The 21,182-nt window shown below is 41.5% G+C and overlaps 1 protein-coding gene across 1 annotated transcript in view; it reads left to right on the top strand.

The window, feature by feature from the left end:
• dscamb (Down syndrome cell adhesion molecule b) overlaps window positions 1-21,182 on the top strand; it is a 207,935-nt gene that overhangs the window by 31,408 nt on the left and 155,345 nt on the right. The window contains exons 2-3 of the mRNA XM_037531093.1: window positions 8,246-8,563; window positions 19,654-19,800. Of these exons, the coding sequence (XP_037386990.1) occupies window positions 8,246-8,563; window positions 19,654-19,800 (465 nt within the window). The remainder of the gene's footprint in view (window positions 1-8,245; window positions 8,564-19,653; window positions 19,801-21,182) is intronic.

The raw sequence follows: 21,182 nt of genomic DNA on the forward strand, positions 1-21,182 counted from the left end.
AACAGTGTTGATAAATCAGTGCAATATGTGAGTGAACATTATAAATGTACTCAATATTTCTCACATTTCTCATTATGAGATTATTTCTATCAGTTTTTGTTTGTTTTAGGTAAATTTCACCTACAGAACTTGTCATTGTGTGTAAATGCTGTGTGTTTATGTGTAAATGCTGTGTTTATTGTGTCTAAATACTGTGTTAATTGTATGTAAACACTGTGTGTTTATAGTGTGTAAATGCTGTATGTTTATTGTGTAGAAATGCTGTGTGTGTTTCTTGGGTGTAAATGCTGTGTTTATTGCATGTAAACGCTGTGTGTGTTAATTGTGTGTAAATCTTGTGTGTTTATTGTGTGTAAACGCTGTGTGTGTTTATTGTCTGGAAATGCTGTGTATGTGTTTATTTTTGTTTAAATGCTGTGTGTTTTTTGTGTGTAAACGCTGTGTGTTTATTGAGTATATATGCTGTCTTTATGGTGTGTGAACGCTGTGTGTGTTTATTGTGTGTAAACGCTGTGTGTGTTTATTGTGTGTAAACGCTGTGTGTGTTTATTGTGTGTAAACACAATGGTGTGTGTGTTGTGTGTAAACACTGTCTATTGTGTGTTAATGCTGTGTGCGTTTACTGTGTTTAACCTTTGTGTGTGTTTATTTTTTGTAAACTTTGTGTGTGTTTATTGTGTGTAAAGTCTATTTATTGTGTGTAAACTCTGTGTGTGTTCATTGTGTGTGAACGCTGTGTGTGTTTATTGTGTAGAAATGCTGTGTGTGTTTCTTGGGTGTAAATGCTGTGTTTATTGCATGTAAACGCTGTGTGTGTTAATTGTGTGTAAATCTTGTGTGTTTTTTGTGTGTAAACGCTGTGTGTTTATTGTGTGTAAATGCTGTGTGTGTTTATTGTGTGTAAACGCTGTGTGTGTTTATTGTGTATAAATGCTGTGTGTGTTTATTGTGTATAAATGCTGTGTGTGTTTATTGTGTATAAATGCTGTGTGTGTTTATTGTGTGCTGTGTGTTAGTTGTGTGTAAATGCTGTGTGTGTTTATTGTGTGTAAATGCTGTGTGTGTTTATTGTGTGTAAACGCTGTGTGTGTTCATTGTGTGCTGTGTGTGTTCATTGTGTGTAAACGCTGTGTGTGTTCATTGTGTGCAAACGCTGTGTGTGTTTATTGTGTGTAAACGCTGTGTGTGTTTATTGTGTGTAAATGCTGTGTGTGTTTATTGTGTTTAAATGCTGTGTGTTTATTGTGTGTAAATGCTGTGTGTTTATTGTGTATAAATGCTGTGTGTGTTTATTGTGTGTAAATGCTGTGTGTTTATTGTGTGTAAAAGCTTTGTGTTTATTGTGTGTAAATGCTGTGTGTGTTTATTGCGTGTAAATGCTGTGTGTGTTAATTGTGTGTAAATGCTGTGTGTGTTAATTGTGTGTAAATGCTGTGTGTGTTTATTGTGTGTAAATGCTTTGTGTTTATTGTGTGTAAATGCTTTGTGTGTTTATTGTGTGTAAATGCTGTGTGTGTTTATTGTGTGTAAACACTGTGTTTATTGTGTGTAAATGCTGTGTGTGTTTATTGTGTGTAAACGCTGTGTTAATTGTGTGTAAATGCTTTGTGTTTATTGTGTGTAAATGCTGTGTGTGTTTATTGTGTGTAAATGCTGTGTGTTTATTGTGTGTAAATGCTGTGTGTGTTTATTGTGTGTAAATGCTGTGTGTGTTAATTTTGTGTAAATGCTGTGTGTGTTTATTGTTTATTTTGTGTAAATGCTGTGTGTGTTTATTTAGTGTAAATGCTGTGTGTGTTTATTGTGTGTAAATGCTGTGTGTGTTTATTGTGTGTAAATGCTGTATGTTTATTGTGTGTAAACGCTGTGTGTTTATTGTGTGTAAATGCTGTGTGTGTTTATTGTGTGTAAATGCTATGTGTGTTTATTGCACAGAAACGCTGTGTGTGTTTATTGTGTGCTGTGTGTGTTTATTGTGTGTAAATGCTGTGTGTGTTTATTGTGTGTAAACGCTGTGTGTGTTTATTGTGTGCTGTGTGTGTTCATTGTGTGTGAACGCTGTGTGTGTTTATTGTGTGCTGTGTGTGTTCATTGTGTGTAAACGCTGTGTGTGTTCATTGTGTGCTGTGTGTGTTCATTGTGTGTAAACGCTGTGTGTGTTTATTGTGTGCTGTGTGTGTTCATTGTGTGTAAACGCTGTGTGTGTTTATTGTGTGCAAATGCTGTGTGTGTTTATTGTGTGTAAACGCTGTGTGTGTTCATTGTGTGCTGTGTGTGTTCATTGTGTGTAAATGCTGTGTTTTTGTGTAAATGCTGTGTGTTTATTGTGTATAAATGCTGTGTGTGTTTATTGTGTGTAAATGCTGTGTGTGTTTATTGTGTATAAATGCTGTGTGTGTTTATTGTGTATAAATGCTGTGTGTGTTTATTGTGTGTAAATGCTGTGTGTGTTTATTGTGTATAAATGCTGTGTGTGTTTATTGTGTGTAAATGCTGTGTGTGTTCATTGTGTGTAAACGCTGTGTGTGTTTATTGTGTGCTGTGTGTGTTCATTGTGTGTAAACGCTGTGTGTGTTTATTGTGTGCTGTGTGTGTTCATTGTGTGTAAACGCTGTGTGTGTTTATTGTGTGCAAATGCTGTGTGTGTTTATTGTGTGTAAACGCTGTGTGTGTTTATTGTGTGCTGTGTATGTTCATTGTGTGTAAATGCTGTGTGTTTATTGTGTGTAAACGCTGTGTGTGTTTATTGTGTGCTGTGTGTGTTCATTGTGTGTAAACGCTGTGTGTGTTTATTGTGTGCAAATGCTGTGTGTGTTTATTGTGTGTAAACGCTGTGTGTGTTCATTGTGTGCTGTGTGTGTTCATTGTGTGTAAACGCTGTGTGTGTTTATTGTGTGCTGTGTATGTTCATTGTGTGTAAATGCTGTGTGTTTATTGTGTGTAAACGCTGTGTGTGTTTATTGTGTGCAAATGCTGTGTGTGTTTATTGTGTGTAAACGCTGTGTGTGTTCATTGTGTGCTGTGTGTGTTTATTGTGTGTAAATGCTGTGTTTTTTGTGTAAATGCTGTGTGTTTATTGTGTGTAAATGCTGTGTGTGTTTATTGTGTATAAATGCTGTGTGTGTTTATTGTGTATAAATGCTGTGTGTGTTTATTGTGTGTAAATGCTGTGTGTGTTTATTGTGTGTAAAACCTGTATGTTTATTTTGTGTGAACGCTGTGTTTGTTTGTTGTCTGTAAATGGTGTGTGTGTATGTTGTATGGTGTGTGTTCATTGCTTCTAAAGCCTTTGTGTTTATTGTGTGAATGCTGTGTGTGTTAATTGTGTGTAAATGCTTTGTGTTTATTGTGTGTAAATGCTGTGTGTGTTTATTGTGTGTAAATGGTGTGTGTTTAATGTGTGTAAATGCTGTGTGTTTGTTGTGTGTAAATGCTGTGTGTGTTTATAGTGTGTAAATGCTGTGTGTGTTTATTGTGTGTAAATGCTTTGTGTTTATTGTGTGTAAATGCTGTGTTTGTTTATTGTGTGTAAATGCTGTGTGTGTTTATTGTGTGTAAATGCTTTGTGTTTATTGTGTGTAAATGCTGTGTGTGTTTATTGTGTGTAAATGCTGTGTGTTTATTGTGTGTAAATGCTGTGTGTTTATTGTGTGTAAATGCTGTGTGTGTTTATTGTGTGTAAATGCTGTGTTTGTTTATTGCGTGTAAATGCTGTGTGGGTTTATTGTGTGTAAATGCTGTGTTTGTTTATTGCGTGTAAATGCTGTGTGCGTTTATTGTGTGTAAATGCTGTGTTTGTTTATTGCGTGTAAATGCTGTGTGTGTTTATTGTGTGTAAATGCTGTGTGTGTTTATTGTGTGTAAATGCTGTGTTTGTTTATTGTGTGTAAATGCTTTGTGTTTATTGTATGTAAATGCTGTGTGTGTTTATTGTGTGTAAATGCTGTGTGTGTTTATTGTATGTAAATGCTGTGTGTGTTTATTGTGTGTAAATGCTGTGTGTGTTTATTGTGTGTAAATGCTGTGTGTGTTTATTGTGTGTAAATGCTGTGTTTGTTTATTGTGTTTAAATGATGTGTGTGTTTATTGTGTGTAAATACTCTGTGTGTTTAAATGCTGTGTGTGTTTATTGTGTGTAAATGCTGTGTTTGCGTGTAAATGCTGTGTGTGTTTATTGTGTGTACATGCTGTGTGTGTTTATTGTGCGTAAATGCTGTGTGTTTATTGTGTGTAAATGCTGTGTGTGTTTATTGTGTGTAAATGCTGTGTGTGTTTATTGTGTGTAAATGCTGTGTGTGTTTATTGTGCGTAAATGCTGTGTGTGTTTATTGTGTGTAAATGCTGTGTTTATTGTGTGTAATAGCTGTGTGTGTTTATTGTGTGTATGCACTGTTTGTTTATTGAGTATAAACGCTGTGTGTTTATTGTGTGTAAACATTGTGTGTGTTTATTGTGTGTAAATGCTGTGTGTGTTTATTGTGTGTAAATGCTGTGTGTGTTTATTGTGTGTAAATGCTGTGTGTGTTTGTTGTGTGTAAATGCTGTGTGTGTTTATTGTGTGTAAATGCTGTGTGTGTTTATTGTGTGTAAATGCTGTGTGTGTTTATTGTGTGTAAATGCTGTGTTTATTGTGTGTAAATGCTGTGTGTGTTTATTGTGTGTAAATGCTGTGTGTTTATTGTGTGTAAATGCTGTGTGTGTTTATTGTGTGTAAATGCTGTGTGTGTTTATTGTGTGTAAATGCTGTGTGTGTTTATTGTGTGTAAATGCTGTGCGTTTGTTGTGTGTAAATGCTGTGTGTGTTTATTGTGTGTAAATGCTGTGTGTGTTTATTGTGTGTAAATGCTGTGTGTTTATTGTGTGTAAATGCTGTGTGTTTATTGTGTGTAAATGCTGTGTTTATTGTGTGTAATAGCTGTGTGTGTTTATTGTGTTTAAAGGCTTTTTGTGTTTATTGTGTGTAAATGCTGTGTGTGTATTGTGTGTAAATGCTGTGTGTTTATTGTGTGTAAACATTGTGTGTGTTTATTGTGTGTAAATGCTGTGTGTTTGTTGTGTGTAAATGCTGTGTGTGTTTGTTGTGTGTAAATGCTGTGTGTGTTTACTGTGTGTAAACATTCTGTGTGTTTATTGTGTGTAAATGCTGTGTGTGTTTATTGTGTGTAAACGCTGTGTGTGTTTATTGTGTGTAAATGCTGTGTGTGTTTATTGTGTGTAAATGCAGTGCGTTTGTTGTGTGTAAATGCTGTGTGTTTGTTGTGTGTAAATGCTGTGTGTGTTTATTGTGTGTAAATGCTGTGTGTGTTTATTGTGTGTAAATGCTGTGTGTTTATTGTGTGTAAATGCTTTGCGTTTATTGTGTGTAAATGCTGTGTGTGTTTATTGTGTGTAAATGCTGTGTGTTTATTGTGTGTAAATGCTTTGTGTTTATTGTGTGTAAATGCTGTGTGTGTTTGTTGTGTGTAAATGCTGTGTGTGTTTATTGTGTGTAAATGCTGTGTGTGTTTATTGTGTGTAAATGCTGTGTGTGTTTGTTGTGTGTAAATGCTGTGTGTGTTTATTGTGTGTAAATGCTTTGTGTTTATTGTGTGTAAATGCTGTGTGTGTTTGTTGTGTGTAAATGCTGTGTGTGTTTATTGTGTGTAAATGCTGTGTGTTTATTGTGTGTAAATGCTGTGTGTTTATTGTGTGTAAATGCTTTGTGTTTATTGTGTGTAAATGCTGTGTGTGTTTGTTGTGTGTAAATGCTGTGTGTGTTTATTGTGTGTAAATGCTGTGTGTTTATTGTGTGTAAATGCTGTGCGTTTGTTGTGTGTAAATGCTGTGCGTTTGTTGTGTGTAAATGCTGTGTGTTTATTGTGTGTAAATGCTGTGTGTTTGTTGTATGTAAATGCTGTGCGTTTGTTGTGTGTAAATGCTGTGTGTTTATTGTGTGTAAATGCTGTGCGTTTGTTGTGTGTAAATGCTGTGCGTTTGTTGTGTGTAAATGCTGTGCGTTTGTTGTGTGTAAATGCTGTGTGTTTATTGTGTGTAAATGCTGTGTGTGTTTTTTGTGTGTAAATGCTGTGTGCGTTTGTTGTGTGTAAATGCTGTGCGTTTGTTGTGTGTAAATGCTGTGCGTTTGTTGTGTGTAAATGCTGTGTGTTTATTGTGTGTAAATGCTGTGTGTGTTTATTGTGTGTAAATGCTGTGTGCGTTTGTTGTGTGTAAATGCTGTGCGTTTATTGTGTGTAAATGCTGTGTGTGTTTTTTGTGTGTAAATGCTGTGTGTGTTTTTTGTGTGTAAATGCTGTGCGTTTATTGTGTGTAAATGCTGTGTGTTTATTGTGTGTAAATGCTGTGTGTTTGTTGTGTGTAAATGCTGTGCGTTTGTTGTGTGTAAATGCTGTGCGTTTATTGTGTGTAAATGCTGTGCGTTTGTTGTGTGTAAATGCTGTGCGTTTGTTGTGTGTAAATGCTGTGCGTTTGTTGTGTGTAAATGCTGTGCGTTTATTGTGTGTAAATGCTGTGCGTTTGTTGTGTGTAAATGCTGTGCGTTTATTGTGTGTAAATGCTGTGTGTTTTTTGTGTGTAAATGCTGTGTGTGTTTTTTGTGTGTAAATGCTGTGCGTTTATTGTGTGTAAATGCTGTGTGTTTATTGTGTGTAAATGCTGTGTGTTTGTTGTGTGTAAATGCTGTGTGTGTTTTTTGTGTGTAAATGCTGTGCGTTTATTGTGTGTAAATGCTTTGTGTTTATTGTGTGTAAATGCTTTGTGTTTATTGTGTGTAAATGCTGTGCGTTTGTTGTGTGTAAATGCTGTGCGTTTGTTGTGTGTAAATGCTGTGCGTTTATTGTGTGTAAATGCTTTGTGTTTATTGTGTGTAAATGCTGTGCGTTTGTTGTGTGTAAATGCTGTGCGTTTGTTGTGTGTAAATGCTGTGTGTTTATTGTGTGTAAATGCTGTGCGTTTGTTGTGTGTAAATGCTGTGCGTTTGTTGTGTGTAGATGCTGTGTGTGTTTGTTGTGTGTAAATGCTGTGCGTTTATTGTGTGTAAATGCTGTGTGTTTATTGTGTGTAAATGCTGTGTGTGTTTATTGTGTGTAAATGCTGTGCGTTTGTTGTGTGTAAATGCTGTGCGTTTGTTGTGTGTAAATGCTGTGCGTTTATTGTGTGTAAATGCTGTGCGTTTGTTGTGTGTAAATGCTGTGCGTTTGTTGTGTGTAAATGCTGTGCGTTTGTTGTGTGTAAATGCTGTGTGTTTATTGTGTGTAAATGCTGTGCGTTTGTTGTGTGTAGATGCTGTGTGTGTTTGTTGTGTGTAAATGCTGTGTGTGTTTGTTGTGTGTAAATGCTGTGTGTTTGTTGTGTGTAAATGCTGTGCGTTTATTGTGTGTAAATGCTGTGTGTTTATTGTGTGTAAATGCTGTGCGTTTATTGTGTGTAAATGCTGTGTGTTTATTGTGTGTAAATGCTGTGTGTTTATTGTGTGTAAATGCTGTGCGTTTGTTGTGTGTAGATGCTGTGTGTGTTTGTTGTGTGTAAATGCTGTGTGTGTTTGTTGTGTGTAAATGCTGTGTGTTTGTTGTGTGTAAATGCTGTGCGTTTATTGTGTGTAAATGCTGTGTGTTTATTGTGTGTAAATGCTGTGCGTTTATTGTGTGTAAATGCTGTGTGTTTATTGTGTGTAAATGCTGTGTGTTTATTGTGTGTAAATGCTGTGTGTTTATTGTGTGTAAATGCTGTGTGTTTATTGTGTGTAAATGCTGTGCGTTTGTTGTGTGTAAATGCTGTGCGTTTATTGTGTGTAAATGCTGTGTGTTTATTGTGTGTAAATGCTGTGTGTTTATTGTGTGTAAATGCTGTGCGTTTGTTGTGTGTAGATGCTGTGTGTGTTTTTTGAGATGATATAATTGCTTTAAATTAATGTAAATAATCTTGCAATAAGTATAAAATTCATACAGTAAGCTCACATCAAGCTCGAGATGAGAAATATTAAATATCTCAGCAAGATTTAAGATCATTTCACTTGCCAAGATACCACAATTTGCAGTTTGGACCCCAAAGAAACTTTTCAAAGATTTTCCACTATTTTCCTATCATCACCTCAGGAGACTTGTCTATGTTCTCTTGTGGTTCTAGGCTATATCTGTGTGTTGACCCCTGGTTCCTGTCACCGCCACTGTAAAGAGTCTAGTTTTTTTAACTGCAGTGTGTTTATTATGTTTTATTAACAGATGCCGTTCTCTGTCTTCTCTCTCCACAGTTTTCGGTGAAGATCTACGTTCCAGCTTATATTTTGTCAATGCATCTCTGCAAGAGGTAGTGTTCTCCAGCACCACAGGGGCACTGGTGCCGTGTCCGGCAGCGGCCGTGCCCCCCGCCACAATGCGCTGGTACCTGGCCACCGGGGAGGAGATCTACGATGTGCCTGGCATCCGGCATGTACACTCCAATGGCACACTGCAAATCTACGGCTTCCTCCCCTCCAGCTTTAGCAACCTAATCAATGACAATACCTATTATTGCACAGCCGAGAATCCGTCAGGGAAGATCAGGAGCCAAGACTTACACATTAAGGCCGGTGAGTGATAATTATCTCATAATCATCATCATCTCACAAGGCGAGTAATGACACGCTTATGGAGAACGTAGAGCCAAGTCAAGTCAAGTCAGCTTCATTGTCAATACTACAACATGTATAGGAAGAGTATTGAAACTGTGTTACAATAACATGAAATAGATGGTAAACAGGAAAAGTGTGAATTTAAATAGACACTAAAAAACACAAATTGTAAAATAAACATTAATTGTAGAAAAATAGAATAATATAAAAATCTATAAATATAAAAGGTCCTGAAATTAACACTAAAGTGACTTAAGGCACATAGATTAAAGTCTGTGGGTATAAATAGTGCAAATATAAACAGTTGTGCAGTTAGTTGTGCTTATGGAGCAGGAACCTGTGTTTGACCAATACTGTCAGAGTTCAGTACTGGGGAGTGGGGGTCAGGAACCTGTGTTTGACCAATACTGTCAGAGTTCAGTACTGGGGAGTGGGGGTCAGGAACCTGTGTTTGACCAATACTGTCAGAGTTCAGTATTGGGGAGAGGGGGTCAGGAACCTGTGTTTGACCAATACTGTCAGAGTTCAGTATTGGGGAGTGGGGGTCAGGAACCTGTGTTTGACCAATACTGTCAGAGTTCAGTACTGGGGAGTGGGGGTCAGGAACCTGTGTTTGACCAATACTGTCAGAGTTCAGTACTGGGGAGTGGGGGTCAGGAACCTGTGTTTGACCAATACTGTCAGAGTTCAGTACTGGGGAGTGGGGGTCAGGAACCTGTGTTTGACCAATACTGTCAGAGTTCAGTACTGGGGAGTGGGGGTCAGGAACCTGTGTTTGACCAATACTGTCAGAGTTCAGTACTGGGGAGTGGGGGTCAGGAACCTGTGTTTGACCAATACTGTCAGAGTTCAGTATTGGGGAGAGGGGGTCAGGAACCTGTGTTTGACCAGTACTGTCAGAGTTCAGTATTGGGGAGAGGGGGTCAGGAACCTGTGTTTCACCAATACTGTCAGATTTCAGTAGTGAGGAGTGGGGGTCAGGAACCTGTGTTTGACCAATACTGTCAGAGTTCAGTATTGGGGAGTGGGGGTCAGGAACCTGTGTTTCACCAATACTGTCAGATTTCAGTAGTGAGGAGTGGGGGTCAGGAACCTGTGTTTGACCAATACTGTCAGAGTTCAGTATTGGGGAGTGGGGGTCAGGAACCTGTGTTTCACCAATACTGTCAGATTTCAGTAGTGAGGAGTGGGGGTCAGGAACCTGTGTTTGACCAATACTGTCAGAGTTCAGTATTGGGGAGTGGGGGTCAGGAACCTGTGTTTGACCAGTACTGTCAGAGTTCAGTACTGGGGAGTGGGAGTTAGGAACCTGTGTTTCACCAATACTGTCAGATTTCAGTAGTGAGGAGTGGGGGTCAGGAACCTGTGTTTGACCAGTACTGTCAGAGTTCAGTATTGGGGAGTGGGGGTCAGGAACCTGTGTTTGACCAATACTGTCAGAGTTCAGTACTGGGGAGTGGGGGTCAGGAACCTGTGTTTGACCAATACTGTCAGAGTTCAGTATTGGGGAGTGGGGGTCAGGAACCTGTGTTTGACCAGTACTGTCAGAGTTCAGTACTGGGGAGTGGGGGTCAGGAACCTGTGTTTGACCAGTACTGTCAGAGTTCAGTATTGGGGAGTGGGGGTCAGGAACCTGTGTTTGACCAATACTGTCAGAGTTCAGTACTGGGGAGTGGGGGTCAGGAACCTGTGTTTGACCAGTACTGTCAGAGTTCAGTACTGGGGAGAGGGGGTCAGGAACCTGTGTTTGACCAGTACTGTCAGAGTTCAGTATTGGGGAGAGGGGGTCAGGAACCTGTGTTTGACCAATACTGTCAGAGTTCAGTATTGGGGAGTGGGGGTCAGGAACCTGTGTTTGACCAATACTGTCAGAGTTCAGTATTGGGGAGAGGGGGTCAGGAACCTGTGTTTGACCAGTACTGTCAGAGTTCAGTATTGGGGAGAGGGGGTCAGGAACCTGTGTTTGACCAGTACTGTCAGAGTTCAGTATTGGGGAGTGGGGGTCAGGAACCTGTGTTTGACCAATACTGTCAGAGTTCAGTACTGGGGAGTGGGGGTCAGGAACCTGTGTTTGACCAGTACTGTCAGAGTTCAGGACTGGGGAGAGGGGGTCAGGAACCTGTGTTTGACCAGTACTGTCAGAGTTCAGTACTGGGGAGAGGGGGTCAGGAACCTGTGTTTGACCAGTACTGTCAGAGTTCAGTATTGGGGAGAGGGGGTCAGGAACCTGTGTTTGACCAATACTGTCAGAGTTCAGTACTGGGGAGTGGGGGTCAGGAACCTGTGTTTGACCAATACTCTCAGAGCTCAGTATTGGGGAGAGGGGGTCAGGAACCTGTGTTTGACCAGCTGTGTAGTGGGTGAGTGTGATCACCTCCCATGCAGAAGGTATTCCAGATAAGACGGGAGCTGTATATCTCTTGGAGGGCGGGGAAGGAGGTGCCAATGATAAAAAATGACTAAAGATGATCTAAGAGTCTTAACATCTTACATGTGGTCAGCATATCTAAAGTGTGTCATTTTGAGACAGTTGTTAAAATATTGTTCTTATTTTAAGTCATTTTATCCAGAGAAAGTGTTTCATTCCATTAGCAGACCATTGTACCTGTTTTTTATCTGTATTATTTCTTAAAACAAGTGAAATGATCTGCCAGTGGAATGAGACCTTCAGTAGATAAAATCTCTCTCTCTCAAGTAAATTCAGTTAAATTCTGGGTTTCTTTATCAGAATGACAAATAAGAGCACTTGCATTGACAAAGCCTTTGTAAGGAGTTGATGAACATTATAGAACATTTAAAAGAACAATAGAAATAAGAGTGATAATAATAATCTTGATATATAGAGCATTTTTCATGCCAGTGGCAGCTCTGAGTGCTTTACAGACAGGTGATTAAGCTTAACAGTAATAGAAGAAACTATGAGCATTAATGTAAAATCATATTAAACAATAATACAGATCAGATTACAGATAAACACCAAACAGCCGTAGAGTTTTACTGACGCTAAAGAGTTAAAGAAGAAGATGTTTATTAAAAGTGAGCTCTGAGCTTGACTGTCTAATAAAGGCTGAAGAGTTTGGAAGCTTTAAAAAGCAGCAGCAGAGCTTTAAACTGTCTCTAAAAGATCCAGGCAGTCAGTGCAGTTCTTTCTAAACAGGAGTGAAATGAGCTGTCTGTGTGGTTTTTGTTAGGATGCCTGCATTTTGAATGACTGTTATTACATCTGTTGGCACTGCTGATAGTCTTCGATCTTTGAGCAGCCAAGACTTCTTGTGACTGCCGGTCTCTACGATCAGGCAGTACTGATGGTGGATCTCTGTTTTGGGTCAGTTAGCGAGCATGGTCAGGAAATCTGCCACGCTATATGTTGTTTTAGGGCTAGATAACACTGCAGTTTGGAGAGTTTGACTCTCACCAGATGAGATCATTTTGATGAAGATGTTTTGTAATTTGGTTCACTCTAATTAGGTTTGCTGGTGTGTTCTGGTCCAGAGTCTGTGAAAAGTTAGTGTGTGTTAGTGTGGTTAGTGGGCATATGTGGGGTGTTAGTGAGTGTTAGTGGGGTGTTAGTGAGTGTTAGTGTGTGTTAGTGTGGTTAGTGGGCATATGTGGGGTGTTAGTGAGTATTAGTGGGGTGTTACTGAGTGTTAGTGGGGTGTTAGTGAGTGTTAGTGTGTGTTAGTGAGTAATAGTGGGGTGTTAGTGTGTGTTAGTGAGTGTTAGTGGGGTGTTAGTGAGTATTAGTGGGGTGTTAGTGAGTGTTAGTGGGGTGTTAGTGTGTGTTAGTGAGTGTTAGTGAGTGTTAGTGGGGTGTTAGTGAGTGTTAGTGGGGTGTTAGTGAGTGTTAGTGAGTGTTAGTGGGTTGATAGTGAGTGTTAGTGAGTGTTAGTGAGTGTTAGTGGGGTGTTAGTGGGTTGTTAGTGAGTGTTAGTGAGTGTTAGTAAGTGTTAGTGGGGTGTTAGTGAGTGTTAGTGGGTTGTTAGTGAGTGTTAGTGAGTGTTAGTGGGTTGTTAGTGAGTGTTAGTGAGTGTTAGTGTGTGTTAGTGTGTGTTAGTGAGTGTTAGTGGGGTGTTAGTGAGTGTTAGTGGGTTGTTAGTGAGTGTTAGTGGGTTGTTAGTGAGTGTTAGTGAGTGTTAGTGTGTGTTATTGAGTGTTAGTGGGGTGTTAGTGGGGTGTTAGTGGGGTGTTAGTGTGTGTTAGTGAGTGTTAGTGGGGTGTTAGTGAGTGTTAGTGGGTTGTTAGTGCGTGTTAGTGAGTGTTAGTGGGGTGTTAGTGAGTGTTAGTGGGGTGTTAGTGGGGTGTTAGTGAGTGTTAGTGGGGTGTTAGTGGGGTGTTAGTGGGGTGTTAGTGAGTGTTAGTGGGGTGTTAGTGGGGTGTTAGTGGGGTGTTAGTGTGTGTTAGTGTGTGTTAGTGAGTGTTAGTGGGGTGTTAGTGAGTGTTAGTGGGGTGTTAGTGGGGTGTTAGTGAGTGTTAGTGGGGTGTTAGTGGGGTGTTAGTGGGGTGTTAGTGTGTGTTAGTGTGTGTTAGTGAGTGTTAGTGGGGTGTTAGTGAGTGTTAGAGGGGTGTTAGTTTGTGTTAGTGTGTTGGTGTAGAGCTCTGATTCAGGTCCAGCTGAGTGAGGGGTCTACTGTCTTTGCTCAGCTCTTGCTACAGGGCCGTATAATAATTTAAATGTTTTTAATGTGTCCAAATATGATCTCAATCAGATGAGTCCAGATTTCAGGGAAGTAGCCTACACGCAGAACCAGATGAAATTGAACTGAATTATTTCAGAACCATCAGCCAACTGTGTTTGTACACTGTTGAATTAGACTTCTGCATTTAACCCATCCGTGCAGTGGAACACCCACATACATGCACACTAGTGAACACACACACTAGGGGGCAGTGAGCACATTTGCCTGGAGCGGTGGGCAGCCCTATCCACAGTGCCTGGAGAGCAATTGGGGGTTATGTGCCTTGCTCAAGGGCACTTCAATCAAGGACTGTCAGCTGATGGGATTGAACGGGCAACCTTCCAGTCACAGGGCTGGTTCCCTAACCTCCAGCCCACGACTACCCCAAAATCATTTCAGAATAACCAGTTGAAATTGAGCTATTTGGAGCTGAGCCAATACCAAAAGGTGACATAAAAATGCTACAGATTACTGGATTATCGGAAAGAATTCCTGAACACATATGGTAAGAGTAGCTACCAGGTTAGTGTAGCCTTTCACCTTTTTTGAGCAACCAGAATTGCCTCATCAGCTGAACTCTGATGTAGTTTTTCTCAAACTACTGTTTTTGTCAGCAGTCTTTTGTCTCACTGCCATCAACTTGTCCTGAACAAAATTTTTCACCGTCACGTCTCGGAAGTTTCATTTGGCATTGCTGTGACATCCAGCTGTATTGAAGGGGGCGCAGTATCTTCAGTGGAAAACGAAGTAGCTGATACCAAAAGTGAATCAAGTTGAGTTAAGCTGTGTTGAGTCGAGCCGTGCTATGCAGTGGAAAAGTGGCTATACTTAACTGAGCCATTGCCAAGAGGTCAGCAAAATGTGTGCCAGTTGTATTGTTCCTTATGTGGAGACACTGTAGTGTTTTTGATTTTAAGTCAAATGTTGTATTTTCCTGTTTTTATAATGTCTACATATTGATCTATATATTTGATCTGTACCAGATTGTTATTCCTCCTGAACATCTGCCTTGGTGTACTGTACTCACCTTTTGGGACGGTACTAAAACTTCTCTGTATTCTCTGGGACAGTGAATGACAGTGTCAGCCTTGTCGTAGGTCTTTGATAAGAGTTTTGAAAATCATCATTTAAGCTTTTCACACCAGCTCAAGCATTAGATATTCCAACTGAAAACCGTTAGTATCTATGACTCTAAATCACTTTTCTTATGAAAGATTTTTCAGTCTTAATATAGAACAGTAATGTATTATGTACAATGAATGTTTTTTTTTTGGGTGTAGTCCCACCGGGAGCTCCTGTGTGGTTTTTTAGTGCAGAGGTACTGCAATAGCGTCCTGATCTAAGCCATGTCTTGAGTGGCAAGTGCTCCTCTGAGGGCATCAGCATAGCTGCGGTGCTGCTGTGGGCTGCACTCTTGGGGCAACTGGGTGTTGGTACCCCTGCTGTTGGGCTGGTTCTGGTGTGCTGTCGTGCCTGCTGGGTGATGATGTGCTACTCTGGGTTGTAAGGGGTGTTGTGCAGGTCTGACTGGTGGGGTGCGCTGAACTGGTTGAGGTAAGTTGTGTTGGCGTAGTTGCTGTCTTGCCTGGGTTATTTGGAGGAGTTTGCATGCAGATGAGCTCCTGTGGTTGTGGTAAGGTCTCTGTGCTGCTGGGTGCTCTCCTCTGTGTTTGATAGTCACGTGTTCCATTTTCTAAGCCGCTTCTCCGTCAGGGTCGCGGGGGGATGCTGGAGCCTATCCCAGCAGTCTTCGGGCGGAAGGCAGGATACACCCTGGACAGGTCGCCAGTCCATCGCAGGGCAGACAGACAGACACAGACAGTCACTCACACCCAGGGGTAATTTAGCATGTCCAATCAGCCTGACTGCATGTCTTTGGACTGTGGGAGGAAACCGGAGAACCCGGAGGAAACCCACACAGACACGGGGAGAACATGCAAACTCCACACAGAGAGGACCCTGGTCACCCGGCCGGGGAATCGAACCCAGACCCTCCTTGCTGTGAAACGACAGCGCTACCCACCACGCCACCGTGCCGCAGTCACGTGTGTTGGCCCAATACTACATCCTTCAGTGTGTTAAGAAACCCTTGACAACATGCCTGTTTAAAGGTATCATCCTCCAGAGATTTCTGCATTGAAAGTCTGAATGGTGGCGGGGTGGAAGTCCTTACAGGGCAGGATGGTGGAGACTTGGAGACCATGTGGCCTCTTTTTCACTACAGAGCCGAACGGTTCTGAGCACGGAGGGTAACCGTTCCAGTGGCTTTTCCACATGAACATGGTTTTACACGGAATGGGCTCAGCCTGTTTTTTGGCATGGTTAGCTAACAGTCCTCGTGTCCACAAAACCGGTCAGAGGGATGATGGATGACAGCTATTCACTGATGGACTCTGTTTATATCAGTATTGTACCCTGCTGCATATGCTAACGTTAGCATAGTTAGCTGAGTACAGGTGAAACCCACTGCAGTACAGACTGTTTCAGTAACACCTTTTTAGAGGATAAAGAATCTTACAGCACCCAAAGAGACAGGAGCAACAAACAGAATCAGACATGCTTTATCGTGGGTTTTGGGTATAGCTATTAGCCAGTTAGCAGTTAGCCACTTATTTGAGTAGATTTCTTCAGAACTTCCTGGTCCTGATTTTGCATCACGACAGATATGGCTGGTCCAGATCAGCACAGAAAGGCCCAGTATAGCCTGAAGAACCATTTGGGTTGACAGTGGATAAGAGGCCAATGATTCTGGCATTGGCCTCTGTGCTGCTCTGCAGGCCAGTCCTTCGACTCTCTCCTGTTCTGCTCTAAGGATATTTGCACCTTTATGGATGATTATGCAGGCAGGCCTGTCAGGGATGTTGTCAGAGAGGATTTGATGGGCATCTTTCGTTCTTTGGTGCCACATCTTTGAAGTTTTCTGGTTTGAGAAAGCTTCCATTATTTTAGGAATCTTCTATTTATCAGTGTCTCTCTGTAGTGCACCTGTCCTGCTGGTCTGTGGGTCTTGGGTTTGAGTGGTGAGCATTTAGTTTGCTTGTTGTTTCTGTGGGTGTGACAGGGGCTGGTGCAGGGTGGTCTCAATGCGTCAGGGGCATCATCTGGGTGTAAGGTTCTGTGGGTCTTGGTAAAGGTTGGACACGTTCAGTGTGGGTAGTGTTCTGGAGGGCAGGCTGAAGCTGTAGCTGTGCTTTGAGAAGCTCTATGATGGTGTCTCTGTTGTGTATCTCCTGTCTCAGGCCTGCCAGCTCTTTTCTCAGCTCCTCTTACAGGTCTGCAAGCTCTTTTTTGCCCTGTCTTTGCACTCTGCTAGCTCTCGTCTTTGTGAGCCACTGTCCTCAAGCAGGCTGTCTATGTTTCTCCTCAGCTCCTGTACCATCACCTTCATCTGGTGTTTGGTTCAGCTGAGCTCATGTCTAAGAGGTTTGGTGCTGGTGGACATCTCGGTCTGTACCTGCTCCTTTAGTCCTACTAGCTCTACCTCCAGCAGGGAGAGACTTTCTGAAATGCCTGATCAAAGCTTGTTTTGAAAAATGTCTCTGCACAACGTACTCAGGAAACTTTCTAGTGCTCCCACAATCAAGGAAGACAAGGTGGACACAGAGATTTCAGACCTCATTAGGTGGCCATTACTAGTTCTGCCCTGCTTCTTATCGTAACCATAGTGGAGGGAAATACTTAATCAGCTTATTTCTATCAAAATTTCATAAATACACATAACATTTGTGAAATGTCTGGAAGGGAAACCCGGCTACAGTCCTCAATGATGTAAACCTGTCGACCTTTGCAGATTCCACGCTTTGTTAAATGCTTGTATTTTTAGTGAGCTGAATGCTGTCTGTGTGTTAAGTGTAGAACAGCAGGTTGATGATTGTATTTTTTAATGTATTTAGGCTGCAGTCTTTAAATTAGGCTTCTGGACTTTCCCTCTGTGCAGCCATTCTCAGATAGTCTGTCCATTTCTTGAAAAATGGCAACAGTCTAACTGACCATTCGGGGAGGGGCATAACTGTCCACATGGGGGAGGAGAGTAACTGTTCACTCAGAGAAGGTGCATAACTGTCCATGGGGGGAAGGGCTTAACTGTCCACTTGGAAGATCGTCGTAACTGAGGATTCAGGAGAGGGTCGTAACTGACCATTCAGGGGAAAGGGAATAACTGTCCACTCAGGGGAGGGGCGTAATTGACCACTCAGGGGATGGGAGTAATTGTCCACTGGGGAATGGGAGTAACTGTCTACTGGGGAGGGGCGTAACTGTCCACTTGGGGGAGGAGAGCAACTGTTCACTCAGGGGAGGTGCATAACTGTCCATTGGGGGGGGGTATAACTGTCCACTCAGAAGATGGTCATAACTGAGGACTCAGGAGAGGGTTGTAACTGAACCCCAGGGGAAGGGAATAACTGTCCACTCAGGGGAGGGATGTAATTGACCACTTGGGAGATGGGAGTAACTGTCCACTGGGGGATGAGAGTAACTGTCCACTGGGGGAAAGGCATAACTAACTATGTGGGGGAGAGGCGTAGCTGACTGCTCAGGGGGATGGGTGTTGTAGTCCACTCGGGGCAGGGGCATAACTAACCACTCGAAGGATGAGAGTAACTGTCCACTCAGGGGAGGCGCATAACTGTCCACTGGGGGAGGGGTATAACTATCCACACAGAAAATGGTCATAACTGAGGACTCTGGAGAAGGTCGTAACTGAACCCCAGGGGAAGGGAATAACTGTCCACTCAGGGGAGGGATGTAATTGACCACTTGGGGGATGGGAGTAACTGTCCACTGGGGGAGGGGCATAACTGACCACTCGGGGGAGGGCATAACTGACCACTGGAGGGATGAGAGTAACTGAACTGTCCAATGGGGGTAAGGGCATAACTAACTACGTTACCTAGGGGAGAGGCGTAGCTGACTGCTCAGGGGGATGGGTGTTATAGTCCACTCAGGGCAGGGGCATAACTAACCACTCGAGCGATGAGAGTAACTGTCCGCTGGGGGGAAGGGCATAACTGTCCTCTCAGAAGATGGTCATAACTGAAGACTCAGGAGAGGGTCCGAACTGAACCCCAGGTGAAGGGAATAACTGTCCACTCAGGGAGGGATGCAATTGCCCACTTGGGGGATGGGAGTAACTGTCCACTGGGGGAAGGCCGTAACTGACCACTCAGGGCAGGGGCATAACTGACCACTGGAGGGATGAGAGTAACTGTCCACTGGGGGTAATGGCATAACTAACTACATCTCTCAGTAGAAGCATATACAACACCTTTTCCATCAATCTGAAGAACCATTTCACCATAAAAAGCAACTTTTCCAGTGGGCTAATGGTTCTTTGAGTGTTCATGCTGCTTTATAGAACCACTGTCTTTGCTAAAGAACTCTTGAGGAACCATCTGTGGTTGTGAAGAATGCTTGTATTTCACAGTCCTGATTGTGTGACACCACAGGGATTCCCAGTTAAACGCTGCAGAATGGAATAATAGAGACATTAGTCTGTGAATGGAGGGTGGAGCTGTAAAACTGCACTACACAACCTTACACAACACAACAAATTACACGGGAAACTCCAGTTTTAGGCCGGGACGCTGCCTTAATGCGACTGAGAGGATGGAATGATTTCACCGTTAATGCGGACGTCGCTTTCTGTTGATGTACTTTAATATAATAGCGTAATCAAAAATGCAGTGTTATGATGGGTGTGGAGGAGATGGATGAAAAATATTGAATAATTAATGGGGACCTGCGCATGTCAGTCATGCGGAAAGAAGACAATGATGGAATTTGGGTCAGATTTTATGTTTTTTTTTCTTGGTTTTTCTTTTCACCTTTTAAACAATTGACCTATATATTGTTCACAAGAACAAATGATAAACAAAATTACACCAAAAACTAATATATATATATATATATATATATATATATATATATATATATATATATACATATATATTTAAAAGAATATTTCAGTATCTGTATGGTTATAGTAAAGTGTATTATTGCTCTTTAACAGTATTTATATTGTTTATATTAAAATATGTCACTGCTCTGTTACAGTATTTACAATTTTTATATTAAGTATGTGACTGCAATGCTCAGTATTTATCATGTCTATATTAAAATATATTTAAATATTTAGATTATTTAGATTAAAATATATCACTGCAATGTTCCAGTATTTTTCATGTCTATATTAAAATATATTTCAGTATTTATATTATTTTGATTAAAATGTATAAATAATTAATATTATTTATAGTAAGGTGTATTACTGCCCTGTTACAGTGTTTACATTAATTATATTATGGTATATTTCAGTATTAATATTTCAGTTTTTACATTATTTATATTAAGTACCTCACTGCTCTTTTCCAGTATTTCGGGAACCGTACACGGTCCGTGTGGCGGACCAAAGAGTCATGAGAGGCAATACAGCGGTCTTCAAGTGCATTATCCCGGCCTCAGTAGAGGAGTACGTCACTGTCGTATCGTGGGAGAAGGACACTGTCTCACTCGTCTCAGGTAAGAGTCTGGAGCTTAAGCTGCTTTAAGGTTCTCTTTCAGGCTGGTGGAACCGTCTGTGACAAAGCTGTCGGGTTCGCTGTGCTGGCACACTAGTGGCTTGAGTAGCATTTAGCTCCTCCTGCTTGAGAAAACAGCTTAGACCAAAACGTGCTGGTCTAATCTGGTCTGGTGCTGGTTCAGCTGGTCACCCAGCATGGTCATGGAGGTTGACCAGCATACCAACACCCAAAAGACAACACATGCTGGTTTTGGTGGTCTGCGCTGGTTTGTGGAGCTGGGATATTCTGATTGAGAGTATAGATGTTGGAGTTGTCATGAAGGGAGTAGGGCCTCCATACTGAAGTTAATCATGTCTTTACTAAACAAAGCTCACTGTCCAAATGAATCAAGAGACCCTTATTAGTCCCACAACAGGTAATTTTTCCTCCTCATTTAACACATCCGTGCAGTGAAACACCACATAAACACTAGTAAACACACACTAGGGGGCAGTGAGGACACTTGCCTGGAGCGGTGGGCAGCCCTATCCACAGCGCCCGGGGAGCAGGTGGGGGTTAGGTGTCTTGCTCAAGGACACCTCAGTCATGTACTGCTGGCTCATGGGATCAAACTGGCGACCCTCCGGTTCCCTAACCTACAGCCTACGACTGCTCCCAAAAACTCGGGCTTGTCAGGGATTAGAACCTGGAATCTCTCACACCCAAAGCAAGAATCATACCTCTAGACCAGCTGGCCTACAAGTCATGGAACAAGTAATGGGAATATCGTGCTATCTGTACACTTGTTGTAATATTGAATAGACCTGTTTATGCAGGTTCAGACACAATATTATCCAGTACTCAAACTGTAAGGATAGTATGTTTTCACCAAATAAACATTTAGAGAATGGCCATTATTATAATCTCAAATGGACTATTTTCTTAGATGTCTTTCACTGCTTGACAACAAACTTAGCAACATCAACCTCATATCCACAGTACTAAAACTAAAGATGCAAAGACTATAAACCTGACAGAATGTGGAAAATTGGTGAATATTTTTGGCCAAACTGACACTTAAAAATGTAAAAATATATGCAAGGAAAATGGACAAAGTTTGAAATATGAACTGCAAAAATGTTACCTTGGCAAGTGAAATGGTCTTAAATCTAAGGACTCTCATGCTGAGATTGTTGTAGATTGTTGAAGACAAGGGTTTTTTATTGTATTACAAGGCATTGTTTATTTATTATAATATGTATATATTGCCCTGCGACCTGTCCAGGGTGTATCCTGCCTTCCGCCCAAATGACTCCAGACCCCAGACACCCCCACCCCCCACCCCACCCCCCGCGACCCTGACGGAGAAGCGGCTTGGAAAATGGATGGATGGATGTTTAT

The sequence above is a fragment of the Pygocentrus nattereri genome, chromosome 19, assembly GCF_015220715.1.
Source record: "Pygocentrus nattereri isolate fPygNat1 chromosome 19, fPygNat1.pri, whole genome shotgun sequence".
Lineage (NCBI taxonomy): Eukaryota > Metazoa > Chordata > Actinopteri > Characiformes > Serrasalmidae > Pygocentrus > Pygocentrus nattereri.